We start from the raw sequence: 18,331 nt of genomic DNA on the forward strand, positions 1-18,331 counted from the left end.
CATATCCTTGTTATACTGCACCTCGGATTTCGCAAGCAGTGCCGGGTTCACGTGCTAGTCGGAACTGTTGAAGCTAGGGTTCTAAATGTCTTTATGCGACCAATAATATTTGATTTGATTTGACTAGGGAAACTCAGAAATGTGCGTCTTGTTAACTGGTTGTAGTTATAGACGTTCGACCAGTTAGCAAGTCGGACATTTCGGAGTTTCCGTTTTTTCCCGACTAGCATGTGAATGCAGCAATAATGATAAGTCCTCATAGCAGAGTTGGTGTAGGGATAGAATTCTTAGAGATACTCACTGACAATAGAGGAAAAGAAACATGTTCTGTGTGTCTCTTTTTTTTCAACCCGACTCCTCTAATAGTGGTCCAGAGCCTCACAGTCTTATCCAATCAGAACGCTTCAGAACACTCACACTCATTCTCTCTAGGCTGGTTACCAAGGAGACAGAGTCAGGTCTGAGAAGTAGTAGCTACAGCCATAGTCCCAGTCGGTATGAGATAGAACGGTGCGGCCCTGCTCGGCTGTGGGGAAAACAACCTGTGGTTACCTAGGTTACCCCATTGACTCACAGCAAAAACTTGACCTTTTTCAGATGCAATTTTTCTTGTTGTCTGCTTGTTTTATTCAATTGCAAAACTACATTTTAGACAAGTACAAGATGTCTAAAGATGACTTTTCAACATTGCCTGCTCCCGAGCTTTGTAACTACTTAGAGAAACATAATATTGTAGGGCTTCCCTCTCACCCCTTTGCATGACGGTGCTAGCAGCCTCGTGAGTGAGTGCTAGCTAATTAGCCAAGACCAACAACACAAATAAATGGACTATACAGCTACAAGTAATGAGTGGAGTTACAAAATGACGACACCAAGCAAGATCGGCGGAGGAACGGCAATCGGCGGCAATTTTTAAAAACATTTACAAGTTTTGCACTTGGTCCAACGAGGCCAACTAGGATCATTTGGATCGACCCACTAATAAACAGAGGGGAGATAGTTAACTTGATTCAGTATGTTGATTGAGGAAATTAGGCAACTCAGTAAAGACTTTGTTCAATTGAAGCAGACAACAGCTGGAGTATGTACTGTATGGTCTCAGCAAGGGTTTTAGTGATTCTAGCCCGCAATTTATAACACCAGCAGCACAGGAACTTCACAGTAAACTGTCAAAGTACCTCTTACGTTCCTTCATCTTCCTTACCCCGTTAGGCTTTGTTTACACACTTCTACTGCGAGACAGTCGCTCCTAGTTATAAGATACTAATTCCCATTGCTACCTATTAGCTACCGCTACCGACTTCTCCCTCGCAGTCCGAAAAAGTTTGAGCCCACCCTTTATGTGAAGCTGGTCTTAGTTGTTTGGCTCAAGCATTCAAACCACCAACATTGCTTTCAGTACAGAGTGGACCACCAATCAGCAGCTTACCCACCGGAAGACCAACCCCTCCACTGGGACAAGGCATATAGAGTTTTTCCCTGTGAGAGCAAAACAAGACTGAACTGAACTGCGATCCCAGTCAGGGAAGACAAAGCATACAAATAGAATACCGCCGGCCCACCCGTCACGGACCCATTGATTTGAATGGGAATTTCTGTTCTAGTAATTCTATTTCTATGAGAAAGAGAACCCCAGCGGAGTTTAGTGTCTGGGAAGAACCCAGTCAACATGGCGCTGTGTGTATACGTATGCTGACCCAGACACAGAGAGAGAACTGGGTTTGGACCAGTCCCTCGTCCCCGTTCTGCTAGATTGTTTATTCGCCTGGTTCCTCTGGGTCTTTACCCTGCCCTGATGCACAACAGATTTATGGTGTGGTCTCTCTCTTTCTCTATCACACACACCCGCATACATAAGCACGCAGGAACACGTGCAGGAACACACACACACACGCGCACACACACACACACACACACACACACACACACACACACACACACACACACACACACACACACACACACACACACACACACACACACACACACACACACACACACACACACACAATAAATACTTTCTTTGAATCCACCAATCAAATTTACATTAAAAAAGGTTCCAAACATTTCAGAGGTTCCTGTATGCATGGCACTCAAGGGTACGGACAGCATCTCCTTCTCCAAACAGCTATGCTTCCCAGGACCGCTGAAACAGAGCAGTTTCCAGCCTACTGCTTTGCCCTAGTTTTTGTCAGGCCGGCAATCTGGAGGCCACACACTGCAAGGCTGTGTACGTGGCAGAGACTGCCAAATATAAGCGCCAGCAGCTTGCACCTCCACCCGAGGCTGTCCAAGCGTGCCGCGAGGGGCTGGTATTTAAGCAGCTTGTCGGCAAACGCCTGTTCCATGTAGCCGTCAAATGAGCAGCCCACTTCCAAACACACACACGCACGCACGCACACACACACACACACACTTTTCCCCTATCTTTTTCTCTCTATCTCTTATCTCTCTTCTCTTCTTACAGTAGATATATGCTGCAGACAGTATAGGCTTCTTCACCCACAGCCCCATTTACTTTTCCTAATCCCCTCCTTTTGCATGATTTATTTAGGGGTTGAAATTGGATAAACACAATATGGCCGACACTGGCTGGCATCTCTGACCTCTGCAGTTTGTGTGGGTGTGTGGAAAAAGTCCCCCTGTGTGTGTGTGTGTGCGTGCACGCGCACGCGCACGTAGTTCCCTCTAACCCCGGTGTCAGCACTTCTCCTCCCTTAGTACCACGATGGCTTTATGAATAAATTGACTCACATTAACTCCTCTCCACCACGAGCAGCAAAACACCATGCAGCGTTTGTCCTTGTCCGACTGGGAATTTAAAATGTGTCCGAGCTTTGATATGATATAATCTCTGATGCTGTGATCGGAGTGGCGGGGAATTTTAAATACTGAGCCAGCTGTTTCTTTCAGTGGGATTCAATGAAATGAAACACTTTTCGATTCCTCAGTGAGCTGCATTGAGGTGAAGTACATTTGTAAATGTTTGCCAAATATTTCTCTCCCTCCTAAATTTATACAAAAATGTCCCTGTGTGTTGCTCTTTACAGATGCAGATTCTTGACAAGTTCCCAATCGAGGGAGGGCAGAAAGATCCCAAGAAGAGAATCATCCCATTTCTCCCAGGTGAGTCTCCGTCATTTCTCCCAGGTCAGTCTCCACCATTTCTCCCAGGTCAGTCTCCATAGTTTCTCTCCCTCTCTCCTTTCCTTTCCTTCTTTTCTCCACACGTATAAAGTCTTTCACACTCCGATAAGCAAAGCCCCTGTCAACCCCATTGCCCTTAACATCGAACCCAACCTACACTCTAATCGATCCCTTGCCATATATGGCCATAAGATCTCATGACATGACACTATCCATAGGGACTTATTGGGGTTTATAAGGAAGTACAAGTCTGACTTGAGGCAGACAGACACCACCATGACAGTCAAGTCACCGATAGCGCTGACTCGGCAGGAAGTTACACCGCATCAGTATCCTGCTCGTATCGACGCCCCTCCTAGTCTCGTTCATACATTATTCATCAGTCTGTCCATCCAGTTGACTGTCTCTTTGAGGTGCAGCAGCAGGCAGGTGCTGACGGTGTGTGTTTGTCTGATGTGTGGGAGTGAAAGACACACAATGGAAAAAGAGATCGAGGAAGAGATGGTAGAACAGAGAGAGAGAGACAACACTCCTGGTGTGTGGGAGTGAAAGACACACAATGGGAAAAGAGATCGAGGAAGAGATGGTAGAACAGAGAGAGAGAGACAACACTCCTGGTGTGTGGGAGTGAAAGACACACAATGGAAAAAGAGATCGAGGAAGAGATGGTAGAACAGAGAGAGAGAGACAACACTCCTGGTGTGTGGGAGTGAAAGACACACAATGGAAAAAGAGATCGAGGAAGAGATGGTAGAACAGAGAGAGAGAGACAACACTCCTGGTGTGTGGGAGTGAAAGACACACAATGGAAAAAGAGATCGAGGAAGAGATGGTAGAACAGAGAGAGAGAGACAACACTCCTGGTGTGTGGGAGTGAAAGACACACAATGGAAAAAGAGATCGAGGAAGAGATGGTAGAACAGAGAGAGAGAGACAACACTCCTGGTGTGTGGGAGTGAAAGACACACAATGGAAAAAGAGATCGAGGAAGAGATGGTAGAACAGAGAGAGAGAGACTCCTGGTGTGCGAGTGAGAGGCTTCTGTCTGTTTACTGTTTATGTTGGTTAGGCTCTCTCAGAGCCTGACGGAGACCACATGCTCTCAGCGCTCTCCCTCCCCATGCCCGGCTACCCAGACTCATTGCTCCGGCCAAACGCCACACCCTGAACGTTTGTTTCTTCTCCACGATGAGTCTGATCTCGACTCCCTCCACGACCGTTCTAGAACGCGAACACATTCAGACCGTCTGATTGGTCCTGTGGCAACCCAGGGGAGTCAGAGGGGAAACTCCCAATAAAGTAAGACGGAGAGAGACCGTTTTGCGGTGCTCAAACAAAAGTTGTTCTTTAATAAAGGTTGGGGGGAACGGGGAGGGGTGACATATAACTGAAAGGCCTCTCCGGTAACGGGTGGGTCACTCTGTGTCCGGCTCCTCGGCCTGTGTTAATGAACAAAAGAGAGAGAACGACGAGTCCGAGGTTTCAATACATGCACTCAACTTGCGCCGGGTGGCCTGCTGCCCGGGAATGGGTCCTCTTCCTTTGGGGCCAAAGAAAAGGAAGAGAGAGAGAGTCAAACATCCCCACGTATCTTCTTAGGTGTCTGATCGAGGTGCTTCTCATTCTCACTCCGGTTCTTCTGAGGACTAGGCGTACCCTCTGCCTGTCTGCCCAAGCCCCCGAGTGACTGCACCTCTACTTATACCCATTTGGAGTAACGAGGGCCAGGTGGGACCAATTCCAGGTGCCAATTGGTTGCAGCACTTGGACTGGGTAATATTGGTGTTGATTCACCAGCCCCAGTTGGTGCCCGTAGAGCTGTCCATGGTGCTGACTCACCTTGGCCTGGCAAGCCCTCTGGAGCTGACCAAGGTCCTGCTCCTTCCTTTGTAGCTCGCTGCTGGCCCCCTTGGTTGCCACAGTCCCAGAAACCGATGGGTTGGGCCCGAGCCAGAACACATGTGGGTGAAACAATGTTTTGAAAATTGGTCATTGGTTTTGATACTCTGGTTAGAGATTATCCAGACGCTGATGACTTTGTTTTGTACAACACGCCTCGTCACCACGAACGACTCTATGATGGCAGTTTCAAGCTGAGGTATGTAGCCAACACATAGCATTGGGAGAATTCAGAGTCGTCAGGCAATCCCCACCCCGCCAACCCACCTCACATTAAGCCACCCGGATGTCAACCAAAACATCCACCTCTATCTGTTTACATACCTTTTGTAACATTTATTTTGACCGGATAGTCTCATTGAGATAACATCTCTTTTGCAAGAGATACCTGTTCAGGAAGTAGTCAGCAGCGTTACAAAATGAGTCACACCAAATACAATATCTTCGTCCAGTCCAGATGTGGAAGTGTGTCCTTGGCAGCTTCTTTGAAATAGTCACCCATAGGATTCACTCAATTACACACACTGCTAGCAGCTGGCCATCAAAGACTTGGGTTAGGTATTGCAAGTCAGAGTTACGGTTGAAGATTGCCTGTTGTTTACATGGTGGTCTCTGATCTAAGAAACTCCAGCACTGCACTTTTACCCCTCTGCTATTCATCATTCAAAGTATTGCTGGCAACCAGAACGCACACAGTCTGTCCCCAGCTCTTCCTCTCATCCTCTGTGTCTTCCGTTCACAGGAAGGGTAATTTGATCACTTCCTGTGGGACTGTAGTGACCGTGGCATACCCTGGAGTAGGGGGCGGTCTGATTGGCTGGTGCCATTTTTCTTTGAAGTCACTGAGTTAGACTAGATACATAACCTCCGAGCGCTTAAATCCCATTTGATATGTTAAGAGGGCAAGTCACAGTTAGAGGTCCACGCGGGACAAGACCGTTCACTATGAGAGTATGAGAGGGAGATTGTAGTGGTGCAGAAGTCTTTCATGTGTTACTGACATCTAGTGTTAGCCTGCGGTAATACACGAACACGCCGAAGGGTTGTCCTCTGCGACGAGACAGGATTGTACTGGTCTTTAATTTATTACGGTTTTACACTCTCGAACATCTAAGATGTGTTCCTTCCTATCTTCTCTGTCTCTCTCATCCCCCCCCCCACCCCCTCCCTCAGGTAAAATCCTGTTCAGACGGAGTCATGTGCGTGATGTGGCCATGAAGAGGCTACGTTTCATCGATGACTACTGCAGGGTGAGCGAGGAGGCATTACTGTCAAAACACACACACACACACGCTGTAAACATCCTGTCCCACTTGGGCTCCCCCCTGTCACATGCTATTGGGATTTAGGGGTCAGAGGTCAGGGGTGACAGATGGTAACCAGACACACGTGTCAGCGACACCTCAGGCGTGACGTTACACACGGGTGTTGTAGGGTACATGTGTTGAGTCAGGGGGGGTTTCCAGTTTGCACCACAATAAGATGGTGTTGTCGATTGCACATTTCTGTGCAAATACTTGATACACTACAGTCTTGTCTCTTAACTCATCTTATTGCCGAGTTTTAAAATACATGTTTTTACTATGTTCACGGGCAGTTACCAAGCTAGCAAACCTACACCGGCGCAACTGAGGAAATGTTGTACAAATACTTAGCTCGTCTGAAAACACATTGTCATACATACTGGTCTCTAAGGCTTTGGTTTATTCTGGTCATGAAGTTTTAGAAAGAGATTTGACCTAGTTCTGTTTAGTTTAGAACACACAAGAACACTTCTGAGTGCCAAACAAAAGATAGACTTTAAAAGCTACCCGCTCTTTGAAATAAATAGATAAAGATAAAGAAAAATAGATAAAGGCTATGCCCTCGGTATTTCATTTTAATGAAAGTTTCCTAAAACTCCCCCAAAACTTCAGCCTTTGGTCATTCAGCAGTCTGACTTCAATAAAGTTCTTATTGTTTCCCTATTGTTTAGTCTCTCTCTCTGTCTCTCTCTGTCTTTGTCTCTGTCTCTCTGTCTCTCTCTCTCGCTCTCTCTCTCTCTCTCTCTCTCTCTCTCTCTCTCTCTCTCTCTCTCTCTCTCTCTCTCAATTCAATTCAATTCAATTGACTTTATTGACATGGTAGGTTCGTTATTACTTACATTGTCAAAGTATACATATCGAAAAATAAAAATCAAATATATATGTATATATATACAAAATATATATATATTTATATATAAATAAATGGTGGGACCAACAGCAATAATAACAGTAGTAGTGGACATGGGATTACCATTAACAACAACTACAACAACAATATTAATCAGAACAACAATAAATTAAAGCAACAGTAGTAGACCAGTGTCAATATGACTTGAGAAGACATATGACCTGGTATGAAAGACAAAACAAAACTAAGCTAAATGGGAAATATTATCAATATTACTTTGCATTTTCCACTGGCTGTCCCTCAGGTTGTGGCAGGAGGACACATATTTGGCTGCCAAAACTGCACATTTTGGCTTTTCACCCAATAAATATTTGATTTTTTCTTCATCTTTTATAGTTTCAAATTCTTTGTATTGAGTTATAATTTTGGGAAAGAAATATGCTCTTAGGTCTGAGTATTTGTCACAGTGTAGTAGGAAATGCACCTCTGTCTCTACCTCTCCTCTGGAGCAGAGTGAGCACAGCCTGTCCTCTCTGGGCAGCCAGGTTTGTCTGTGACGACCGGTCTCTATAGCCAGACGGTGCTCACTGAGTCTGTACCTAGTCAATGTTTTCCTCAGTTTTCTATCAGTCACAGTGGTCAGATAGTCTGCCACCATGTACTGTCTGTTTAGAGCCAAATAGCATTGAAGTTTACTTAGATTTTTTGTGGTGTCTTTCCAATAGGTTATATATTTTTCTTTTTGTTTTGTGATGATTTGGTTGGGTCTCTCTATGTCTCTCTCTCTCTCTCTCTCTGTGTCTCTCTCTCTGTCTCTCTCTCTCTGTCTCTCTCTCTGTGTCTGTCTGTCTGTCTCTCTCTCTCTATGTCTGTCTGTCTGTCTGTCTGTCTGTCTCTCTCTCTCTCTCTCTCTAAAAAGTGAACAGGAAATATTACACTCACACAAGTCCTGAAATAATAAAGACAATTCAAATGTCATATTGTCTCTATATACAGTGTTGTAACGATAGGCAAATAGTTAAAGTAAAAGTTTGTTCTTCACCCTTTTCTTTTGGCAACAGGTCAGAAGGTCATTTTGCTGCTGTGATTGCACAGATAGATAAAATTGGATTTGTTTTCAAATTCTTTGTGGGTCTGTGTAATGTGAGGGAAATATGTGTCTCTAAAATGGTCATACATTTTGCATGAGGTTAATAAGTGCAGCTCAGTTTCCACCTCATTTTGTGGGCAGTTTCCGCATAGCCCGTCTTCTCTTCCCCTCTTGCCTCATCGCTGCAACTCCCTTACAGAGAGGCGAAGCTCGAGAGCCGTGTGTCCTCTGAAATATAACCCAACCAAGCCGCACTGCTTCTTGACACAATGCCCGCACCAATGTGTCGGAGGAAACACCGTACACCTGGCGACTGTGTCAGTGTGCAACCGCCAAAGGAGTCGCTAGTGCGCGATGGGACAAGGACATCTCTGCCGGCCAAACCCTCACAAATGCGGACAACACTGGGTCAATTGTGTGCCGCCCCATGGGTTTCCCAGCTGCGACAGAGCCTGGACTTGAACCCAGAGTGATGCAGTGCCTTAGACCACTGCACCACTCGGGAGGCCCCTAGCCTGTCTTCTCTTGAGAGTCAGGTCTGCCTACGGCAACCTTTCTCAATAACAAGGCTTCTCTCTCTCTGCCCCCGTCTCTCCCCCTCCCTCTCTCTCTCTCTTTCTGCGCCCCCTCTCCTCCTCTCTCTCTCTTCCTCCCTCTCTCTCTCTCTACCCCCCCTCTCCTCCTCTCTCTCTTCCTCTCACTGCCCCCCCACCTCCCTCTCTCTCTCTTGCTACCTCTACCCCTCTCTCAATTCAATTTCAATTTAAGTGCTTTATTGGCATGGGAAACATGTTTACATTGCCAAAGCAAGTGAAATAGATAATAAACAAAAGTGAAATAAACAATAAAAAAATGAACAAAAGTTATTTCTATCTATCTATCTATCTATCTATCTCTCTCTCTCTCTCTCAACCTCCAAATACTCGTGCCCAGTCATTATATAAATGCTCAAACACAACGTAAAGATGCAGTCAGTCATGTCAGAAGCTAGCAGGTTCATTATTTACCTAAAGCAGCAGCGCATTGCAGTAAAGCTACATCACGTTTTGAAATGAACTTCCCTTGCTTTGTTTAATAACGCTATCATGAATCTAGGAAAGACGTTTTGTGTGTCAGAGTGCAGTATTTATTTCATTGCACAGCACATCCATTTGTTAGCATGTTTCTCACACTAGCTTTAGACACGGAGGGGGCAGGCCTGCCCCGGCTAGTGCAGGGAGGTTGCCTAGAAACAAATGCCTCGGAGGGAGTCTGCATAGCATGACAAAGATTTGTGAATCTGTTCGGACTGAAAAAAGCTAGTGCGACAGCTAAAATGGCTTTGAAAAAAAACAACATTTCAGCTAATAGGGAGAAGTATCTAACAAAATAACTACATTATTGCAATCATTAATCATAAACTATTTACATGGTAGAAATGTTGGTACATTTGTGGACAACATTATTTTTGAAAGGTTTAAAAAAGAGAAAATAGCTCACTATCTTTTTACTTAATATGTCTTAAAATATTTGTATGTTTGTAGATGTTACGAGATTGTTCTGCCTGTCTGTCATCATCTTCTGATCTGAACTTGACTGTTTACTTCCTAGTTCCTGTTTGTTGTCACAAGACAAACAGCAGAAGGATAGGGATGACACAGAAGGCCCTCAAGGGATTGTGAGAGGCTGGAGCCAAACCATCTGTACCACTAGCTGTCTTTTAATATAATATACACTTCCTCAATAACACATGACCAGAAAATGATCATATGAGTACGGACGGGTATTTGCTCTTATTGTGAACAATGGAATATTAATTAATTTGAAGTTGTGCACCGTCCCTGTGAAGTAAATTCCATGAATATGATATGGACATTGTTCAACATCAATCTCAAATATAGTACAATATGTCCACTATGTCCACCTTGTCATTGGCTCCTATTGATCTGTTCCTACAGTAGTGTGACTTAGCCTGATCATTACAAATGGACGTCCATCCTCAGTGGAATAGGCTGACATATGATCTTCCATTGAATTGGAGCCAAACTCTGTGCTAAGGATTACTGTATGTACTGTAAAGGTAGAACGTGAAATGGATGTTGGAATGCATCCTCCGTAGTTCATCATTCCAAGAGTTGCTTTGTGTGGTGCATCGTTGTACGGTATCTTACACCGGATGTTCTCTCTCTCTCCCCCTCCCTCCTTCCCCTATTCCTCCTCTCCCTCTCCCCCCCCCCCTCTCACCCCCACCCTCTCTCTCTCTCTCCCTCTCTCTCTCTCTCTCTCAGGCTCTGGTACGTCTCCCTCCTCAGTTGTCTCAGAGTGAGGAGGTGCTGCGCTTCTTTGAGACCAAAGCTGATGACCTCAACCCCCCAGTAGAGTGAGTATCTGAAACACACACACACACACACACACACACACACACACACACACACACACACACACACACACACACACACACACACACACACACACACACACACACACACACACACACACACACACACACACACACACACTCAGTTCAATTCAATTCAAGGGGCTTTATTGGCATGGGAAAGCAAGTGGAATGGATAACCAAAAGTTAAAGAAACTATAAAAAGTGAACAGTAAATATAAGTCATTGCGAAATTAAATGATGTTTATCCACATTTATCAAACTATAATTCTATTTTTTGCTGAAGAACTCAGGATCCCATGAGCGCATGATCTCTCTCTCTCTCTCTCTCTCTCTCTCTCTCTCTCTCTCTCTCTCTCTCTCTCTCTTTCTTTCTTTCTTTCTTTCTTTCTTTCTTTCTTTCTTTCTTTCTTTCTTTCTTTCTTTCTTTCTTTCTTTCTTTCTTTCTTTCTTTCTTTCTTTCCCACCCTGCTGTGCGGTGTGTCTCAGAGAGGCCGAGGCCTCATTGTTTACAGTGTGGGTCCTTTTGAACAGAGGAAGTGGAGGCCAGGCTTTGATGCCACCAGCAGGAGGGTAGAGGGTTCACACACTGATCCATGGACAGAGTTTGTAGGGCGGCCATGTTCCAAACACTAAAAGGGAACTACGGGGGTGTATACTGAGAAGTAGAGCTACGAATGTGCTGTCTATGTGGTAGATAGTTGGCTGACTATGGGTGGGTTGTGTTTCTGTGTGTGTGAGTGATACTGTGTCGCTCAACGTCTTCCTACTTCTACACCTGTCCCATGAACTGTTGGTCCTATTGGGAAGTACTCAAGACATGATTAACAATGTGTAAAAAAAAAAAAAAGCCTTTGAATGGGGTATGGTAGTAGGTGCCAGGCGCACCGGTTTGTGTCAAGAACTGCAACGCTGCTGGGTTTTTCACACTTAAAACCGTTTCCAGTGTGTCTCAAGAATGGTCCACCACCCAAAGGACATCCAGCCATCTTGACACAACTGTGGAAAGCATTGGAGTCAACATGGGCCAGCATCTCTGTGGAATGTTTTCAGCACCTTGTAGGGTCCATTCCCTGACGAATTGAGGCTGTTCTGAGGGCAAAAAGGGGGGGGGGGGGGGGGGGTCACGTACACTCACTGTACTTGATCATGTTCCAAAGTACCCTCTTTAGAACGTTTTGGTGTGTTCCCTAGTCAGCTCTTTTTCCAAGCTACGAAAAGATCTAGCAAGCCTCTGCACATTTGGGTAAAGGGAGAGAGAAGGTAGGAGTTGGTGTGTGTGTGGATGACGGTATGTGTGTGTGTGTGTTGGGAGGATGACAAGTTTCATACTTCTTGGAGATGTTCCTTTCCCCTCTGGGTACTTTTTAATTAGGGGAACGAAAACTGTGCTCTTCAAATTCACATTCGAAAGATCCAAATCAGTTGTAATAGACTGGTAACACACACACGCATGCAGGCAGACTCCCTAGTTAGATGCTGACAGTTTTTCTCATCCAGGTTTCAATTACTCCTCTCATTATTTTATTCCCTTCCTCGCTTCTCTGCCTCTCCTCTGCCTTGCTTCTATGCCTCTCCTCGGCTTCGCTTCTCTGCCTCTCCTCGGCCTCGCTTCTCTGCCTCGCTTCTCTACCTCTCTTCTGCCTCGCTTCTCTGCCTCTCCTCTGCCTTGCTTCTCTGCCTCTCCTCTGCCTCGTTTCTCTGCCTCTCCTCTGCCCCGCTTCTCTGCCTCGCTTCTCTGCCTCTCCTCTGCCTCGCTTCTCTGCCTCTCCTCTGCCCCGCTTCTCTGCCTCTCCTCTGCCTCGCTTCTCTGCCTCTCCTCTGCCTCGCTTCTCTGCCTCTCCTCTGCCTCACTTCTCTGCTTCTCCTCTGCCTCGCTTCTCTGCCTCTCTTCTGCTTCACTTCTCTGCTTCTCCTCTGCCTTGTTTCTCTGCCTCGCTTCTCTGCCTCTCCTGCCTTGCTTCTCTGCCTCGCTTCTCTGCTTCTCCTCTGCCTTGTTTCTCTGCCTCGCTTCTCTGTCTCTCCTGCCTTGCTTCTCTGCCTCTCTTCTGCCTCACTTCTCTGCTTCTCCTCTGCCTTGTTTCTCTGCCTAACTTCTCTGCCTCTCCTGCCTTGCTTCTCTGCCTCTCCTCTGCCTCGCTTCTCTGCCAGTGTCATGCGGTTGTTTAAATCCTTGCTTCTTTCACTGGAGTGAAGAAAGGATGCGACGAGAAAAGAGAGAAAGAGAAGAGGAGAAGACAGCAGATATAGTGACCTCTGTCTCACGGTGATTTCCTGCTGAGGCTTAATAGAGTCTCTTCCCTTCCTCCTCCCTCTTCCCTCCTCTTTTCTCTCGTTCTGTCCATCCCCAGCTCATAAATTCAAGTGTGCTTTAATTGACATGACAGCTCAAGGTTAGAAACACTATTGCCAAAGTGGTTAGGATTCGATCAACAGCTTCTCTCTCTCTCTTTCTCTCTCTCTTTCTCCCTCTCTTTCTCCTTTCTCCCCCCCCCATTCCTCCCCTCCCTAGCTGTATTGCTCACAGTCTTCCTATAGCTCCATTCATCGCTCTCTCCATCTTTTTCTCACTTCATTCTTTCTCTCTCTCTCTCCCTATGCTACCTCCCGCCTTCTTTGTATTCTCTATGACATGAGTGGTGCGGCCTATTTTGGTATGTAAAGACAACACATTAATCATGTAGTCAAGAGACTAGTCGGAGAAGATGAAGTCTTCTCCATCAATAATACACAAATACACCCTATACCCTCAATGCTCTCTCTCTCTCTCCCTCTCCCCTCTCTCTCTCTCTCTCTCTCTCTCTCTCTCTCTCTCTCTCTCTCTCTCTCTCTCTCTCTCTCTCTCTCTCTCTCACACACACACTCACACTCACACACAACCCAATCTCATTGCATTGCTCTTGGCCAGTCCTCATCTCTAAAGCCTGGCTAAGATTGTGACTCCATTATAGCATCAATATGTATGATAATGGACATGGAAAGTGGGGTAGACTAAATGGGCACGCTAAGCTTGTTCCTGTCTATTGTAACAATGGAAAGTAATGGTGGAGGTGCATTTTATCCATCTCTCATGCACTATTCTAGCACTCACACATTACATAGTGGTGGTGCATTGCATCCAGAAAGCCTGCATCCTAAATGGCACACTATTCCTTATCACCTCTGCAGAACATGTGTGCACTATATAGGGAATAGGGTGCCATTTGAGATGCAGACATTGACTATTCTAGCAGTTACACATCATGATTCAGAAGTAGATTTCTGTCTGGGGGGAAATTGGATGGGCTTTCATCTTGGTTCCTTCCCTTCACATCCGCTAAATGGAAACGAATTAGAGGACATTTAGCAGTGAGATTGGCCACTGATTTACTACCATGATTGGTGTGTGTGTGGTAGGGAGGGGGCAGTGTGTATGTTGTGTGTGTGTGTGTGTGTGTGTGTGTGTGTGTGTGTGTGTGTGTGTGTGTGTGTGTGTGTGTGTGTGTGTGTGTGTGTGACTATACTCCAGAGTAATCTGCAGGTGGAAAACTAATTTGAAAAACATTAATTATGGAATTATAGGAGGCAGTTTGACCTGTTCCAAACAGGTGTGTGTGTGTGTGTGTGTGTGTGTGTGTGAGAGTGCATGTTGAATAGGAATTAATTTGGAAGTCAGGGCACCACGACAAAATTTTGTTTTTTAGAGTTTCAATTTCCCGAATATTTTATTATCTTATCGATTACAGTTGTCTATTAATGTATTATTACCTCATCAGTCTCATTCCTGAACGTCACAAATCCTTGGATATCTGCACGAACCCTAGCATCATAATTCATGAATCAGCAAAATACAAATTGGCTTAATTATTTATTTACTAACTTACTAATCATTCACATAATTGCATAAACACACACACAATAGGTCATACATTGGTTACTAACATGATACCAGGAAAAAGTCCCTAGTGGATGAAACCGATATGATGGCTTGGTAGACAAAGGAAAGGAGTGAGAACAGATAAGGAAGAGCGGGAGAACAGAATGAACCCACTACATACATACAATACGGTCATAGTAAATATGGGTATTTAGCACCCTTACAAGCGCTCCTTTGGATTTTAGAAATGCAATTTACGAGTGAATAACTTTGTCGTCCCTCTCTGTGACTGCCGGTCCGTCTGCTGGATAGATTGTCGACAGAAAGTCTCTGGTTTGTCCACCAGAGATCAAAGCCTTCCGTAGTTGTAGGTTTTTATAATGGATACGTCAGAGTACTATTCAGAAATGTTCTTCGAGCGGATACGTTTACCAGACTAAAGTATTTAAACAGCTGCACCCTGGTCTTTAGTTTGTAGATTTCTTCACCATTTCAGCTTGGGGATGATCTTCAACTTCTCTGGTCTTGTCCTTTTGTAGAGTTGCAGTTTAAACCATTTTGCAACATCCGGCTCACGCCTTAGTCTGCTTGGTCTATAGAGTGATAGCCATTCCGAGGTGGGGACCTCATCCCTGTGTTCTCTTGACTATATTTTAATTGCCAACCATTTCAACATGTAGCGACAGCGCCATGTTTTCTGATCTCAATGGTTGATTATTCAGGTCACAGCTAGAACCACTTCACACACCGGCAGCAACCCGGCATGTTTTGGTCTAATGTACATTTTGTCGGAAGTGGTTTTTATACTGGAGTAGAAAAGGGGGCGTTCCATGACGCCGATGTAAATGTCTGTGCTCACGGGGTGTGGTCACTGACTAGTTAAAACTTTATATGAAAAACCATTATCGCATTTAGAAGGCTAACATCGTATTTCATCTTCTCACAAATAGTTTCATATTTAATCATATACGTTCTACAATATTTAGATGTAAAACTGGTAACTGGGAAATATACACATTCAGAGAAACAGTTATGTTGTTCTGCTCTCGTAGTTACATTACAAATTAGTAAGGAATTCAACATGATTGTTCTTTATGTATACACAGACAATTTCAACTGGTTGGAATACAGAAATATTGTTACATTATTCAATCTTTTGAGGTTACCGTACTGCCAAACTTTCATTTTGGTAGAGTGGGGAAAGGAGTTTCGGTATTTACGACCGCCATAAACCTGTGGTGGGAGAGAAAGAGAGGGGGGGGGCTATGATCCTCACCCAAAAGGGGCACGTCATGGCAGTGTGTTATGTGTCCATTTTTCCATTGTCCTCATCTGTTCCAAAAGAGAGAAAGACCCATGGAGATATAGATAGATTAAAATAAAATAAAATGTTATTTGTCACATGCGCCGAATAGAACAGGTTACAGTGAAATGCTTACTTACAAGCCCTTAACCAACAATGCTTTAAGAAGTTTTAAGAACAAAAAGTGTTAAGAATTTAAAAAAATAAACTAACAAATAATTAACAGCAGCAGTAAAATAACAATTGCGAGGCTATATACAGTGGGTACCGGTACAGAGTCAATGTGCGTGGGCCCCGGTTAGTCGAGGTAATTGAGGTAATATGTTCATGTTGTTAGAGTTAACTTCTCTGGGATATGTGGGACGGTAGCGTCCCACTTGGCCAAAAGCCAGAAAAAATGTAGCGAGCCAAATTCAAATATATTACTGTAAAAATCTATCTTTCATGAAATCACACATGAAAGACACCAAATTAAAGCTACACATGTTGTGAATCCAGCCAACATGTCTGATTTCAAAAAGGATTTACGGGGAAAGGACACCAAACAATTATGTTAGCTCAGTAGATAGCCACAGAAAAACACAGCCATTTTCCCAGCAACAGATAGTAGTAACAACAACCAGAAATAGAGATAAATTTATCACTAACCTTTGAACATCTTCATCAGATGAGACTCATATGACATCATGTTACACAATACATTTATGTTTTGTTCGATAATGTGCATATTTATATCCACAAATCTCGGTTTACATTGGCGCCATGTTCAGAAATGCCTCCAAAATATCCGGAGTAATTACAGAGAGCCATGTCAAATAACAGAAATACTCATCATAAACTACCACTGTTGTGTCATCGGTAAAATTGATGATGGTGTTCGAGTCATGCCTGGCTATGCAGTCATGAGTGAACAGGGAGTACAGGAAAGGACTGAGCACACACCCCTGAGGTGCCCCCGTGTTGAGCATCAGCATGGCAGATGTGTTGTTACCTACCCTTACCACCTGGGGGCGGCCCGTCAGGAAGTCCAGGATCCAGTTGCAGAGGGAGGTTTTTAGTCCCAGGGTCCTTTGCTTAGTTATGAGCTTTGAGGGCACTATGGTGTTGAACGCTGAGCTGTAGTCAATGAATAGAATTCTCACATAGGTGTTCCTTTTGTCCAAGTGTGAAAGGGCAGTATTTTTATTTTATTTGTAATTTCTTTTACCCCTTTTTCGTGGTATTCAATTGGTAGTTAGAGTCTTGTCTCATCGCTGCAACTCCCGTATGGCCTCGGGAGAAGCGAAGGTTGAGAGCTGTGCTTCCTCCGAAACACAACCCAACCAGGCCGCACTGCTTCTTGACACAATGCCCACTTAACCTGGAAGCAAGCTGCACCATTATGTCAGAGGAAACACCGTACACCTGGCGACTGTGTCTGTGCGCACTGTTCCCGGCCCGCCTAGTGCGTGATGGGACAAGGACATCCCTGCCGGCCAAACCCTCCACTAACAACACTGGACCAATTGTGCGCCGCCCCATGGGTCTCCCAGTCGCGGCCAGCTGCGACAGCCTGGACTCGAACCCAGAATCTCTAGTGACACAGCCTTAGACCACTGCGCCACTCGGGAGGCCCGGAAAGGGCAGTGCTGAGTGCAATATTTATCACATCGTCTGTGGATCTGTTGGGGCGGTATTCACATTGGAGTGGGCCTAGGGTTTCTGGGAAAATGATGTTGATGTGAGCCATGACCAGCCTTTCAAAGCACTTCATGGCTACAGTGAGTGCTACGGTCGTTAGTCATTTAGGCACATTACCTTAGTGTTCTTTGGCAGAGGGACAATGGTGGTCTGCTTGAAAAATGCTGGTATTGCAGACTCAGTCAGGGACAGGTTGAAAATGTCAGTGAAGACACCAGTTGGTCAGCGCATGCTCGGAGTACACGTCCTGGTAATCCGTATGGCCCTGTGACCTTGGGAATGTTGACCTGTTCAAAGGTCTTACCTACATAAGCTACGGAGAGCGTGATTACACAGTCGTCCGGAACAGCTGATGCTCTCATGCATGCTTCATTGTTACTTGCCTCGAAGCGAGCATAGAAGTAATTTAGCTCGTCTGGTAGGCTCGTGTCACTGGGCAGCTTGCGGATATTCTTCCCTTTGTAGTCTGTAATAGTTTGCAAGCCCTGCCACATCCGACGAGCGTCGGAGCCGGTGTAGTACGATTGAATCTTAGTCCTGTGTTGAAGCTTTGTCTGTTTGATGGTTCGTCGGAGGGCATAGCGGGATTTCTTATAAGCTTCCGAGTTAGATTCCTGCTCCTTGAAAGCGGCAGCTCTACCCTTTAGCTCAATGTGGATGTTGCCTGTAATCCATGGCTTCTGCTTGAGGTATGTACGTACGGTAACTGTGGGAATGATGTCATCGATGCACTTATTGATGAAGCCAGTGACTGATGTGGTGTACTCCTCAATGCCATCGGAAGGATCTCGGAACATATTCCAGTCTGTGCTAGCAAAACAGTCC

General features: G+C 45.1%; 1 protein-coding gene across 5 annotated transcripts in view; it reads left to right on the forward strand.

Moving 5' to 3' along the window:
* LOC129836127 (SH3 and PX domain-containing protein 2A-like) overlaps window positions 1-18,331 on the forward strand; it is a 134,444-nt gene that overhangs the window by 31,837 nt on the left and 84,276 nt on the right. For all 5 annotated transcript variants that reach the window (XM_055901972.1, XM_055901963.1, XM_055901945.1 and 2 more), the window contains 3 exons: window positions 3,051-3,126; window positions 6,220-6,296; window positions 10,558-10,649. In XM_055901972.1, coding sequence (XP_055757947.1) covers window positions 3,051-3,126; window positions 6,220-6,296; window positions 10,558-10,649 — 245 coding nt within the window. The remainder of the gene's footprint in view (window positions 1-3,050; window positions 3,127-6,219; window positions 6,297-10,557; window positions 10,650-18,331) is intronic.

The sequence above is a fragment of the Salvelinus fontinalis genome, chromosome 3 (genome assembly GCF_029448725.1).
Source record: "Salvelinus fontinalis isolate EN_2023a chromosome 3, ASM2944872v1, whole genome shotgun sequence".
NCBI classification, from domain to species: Eukaryota; Metazoa; Chordata; class Actinopteri; order Salmoniformes; family Salmonidae; genus Salvelinus; species Salvelinus fontinalis.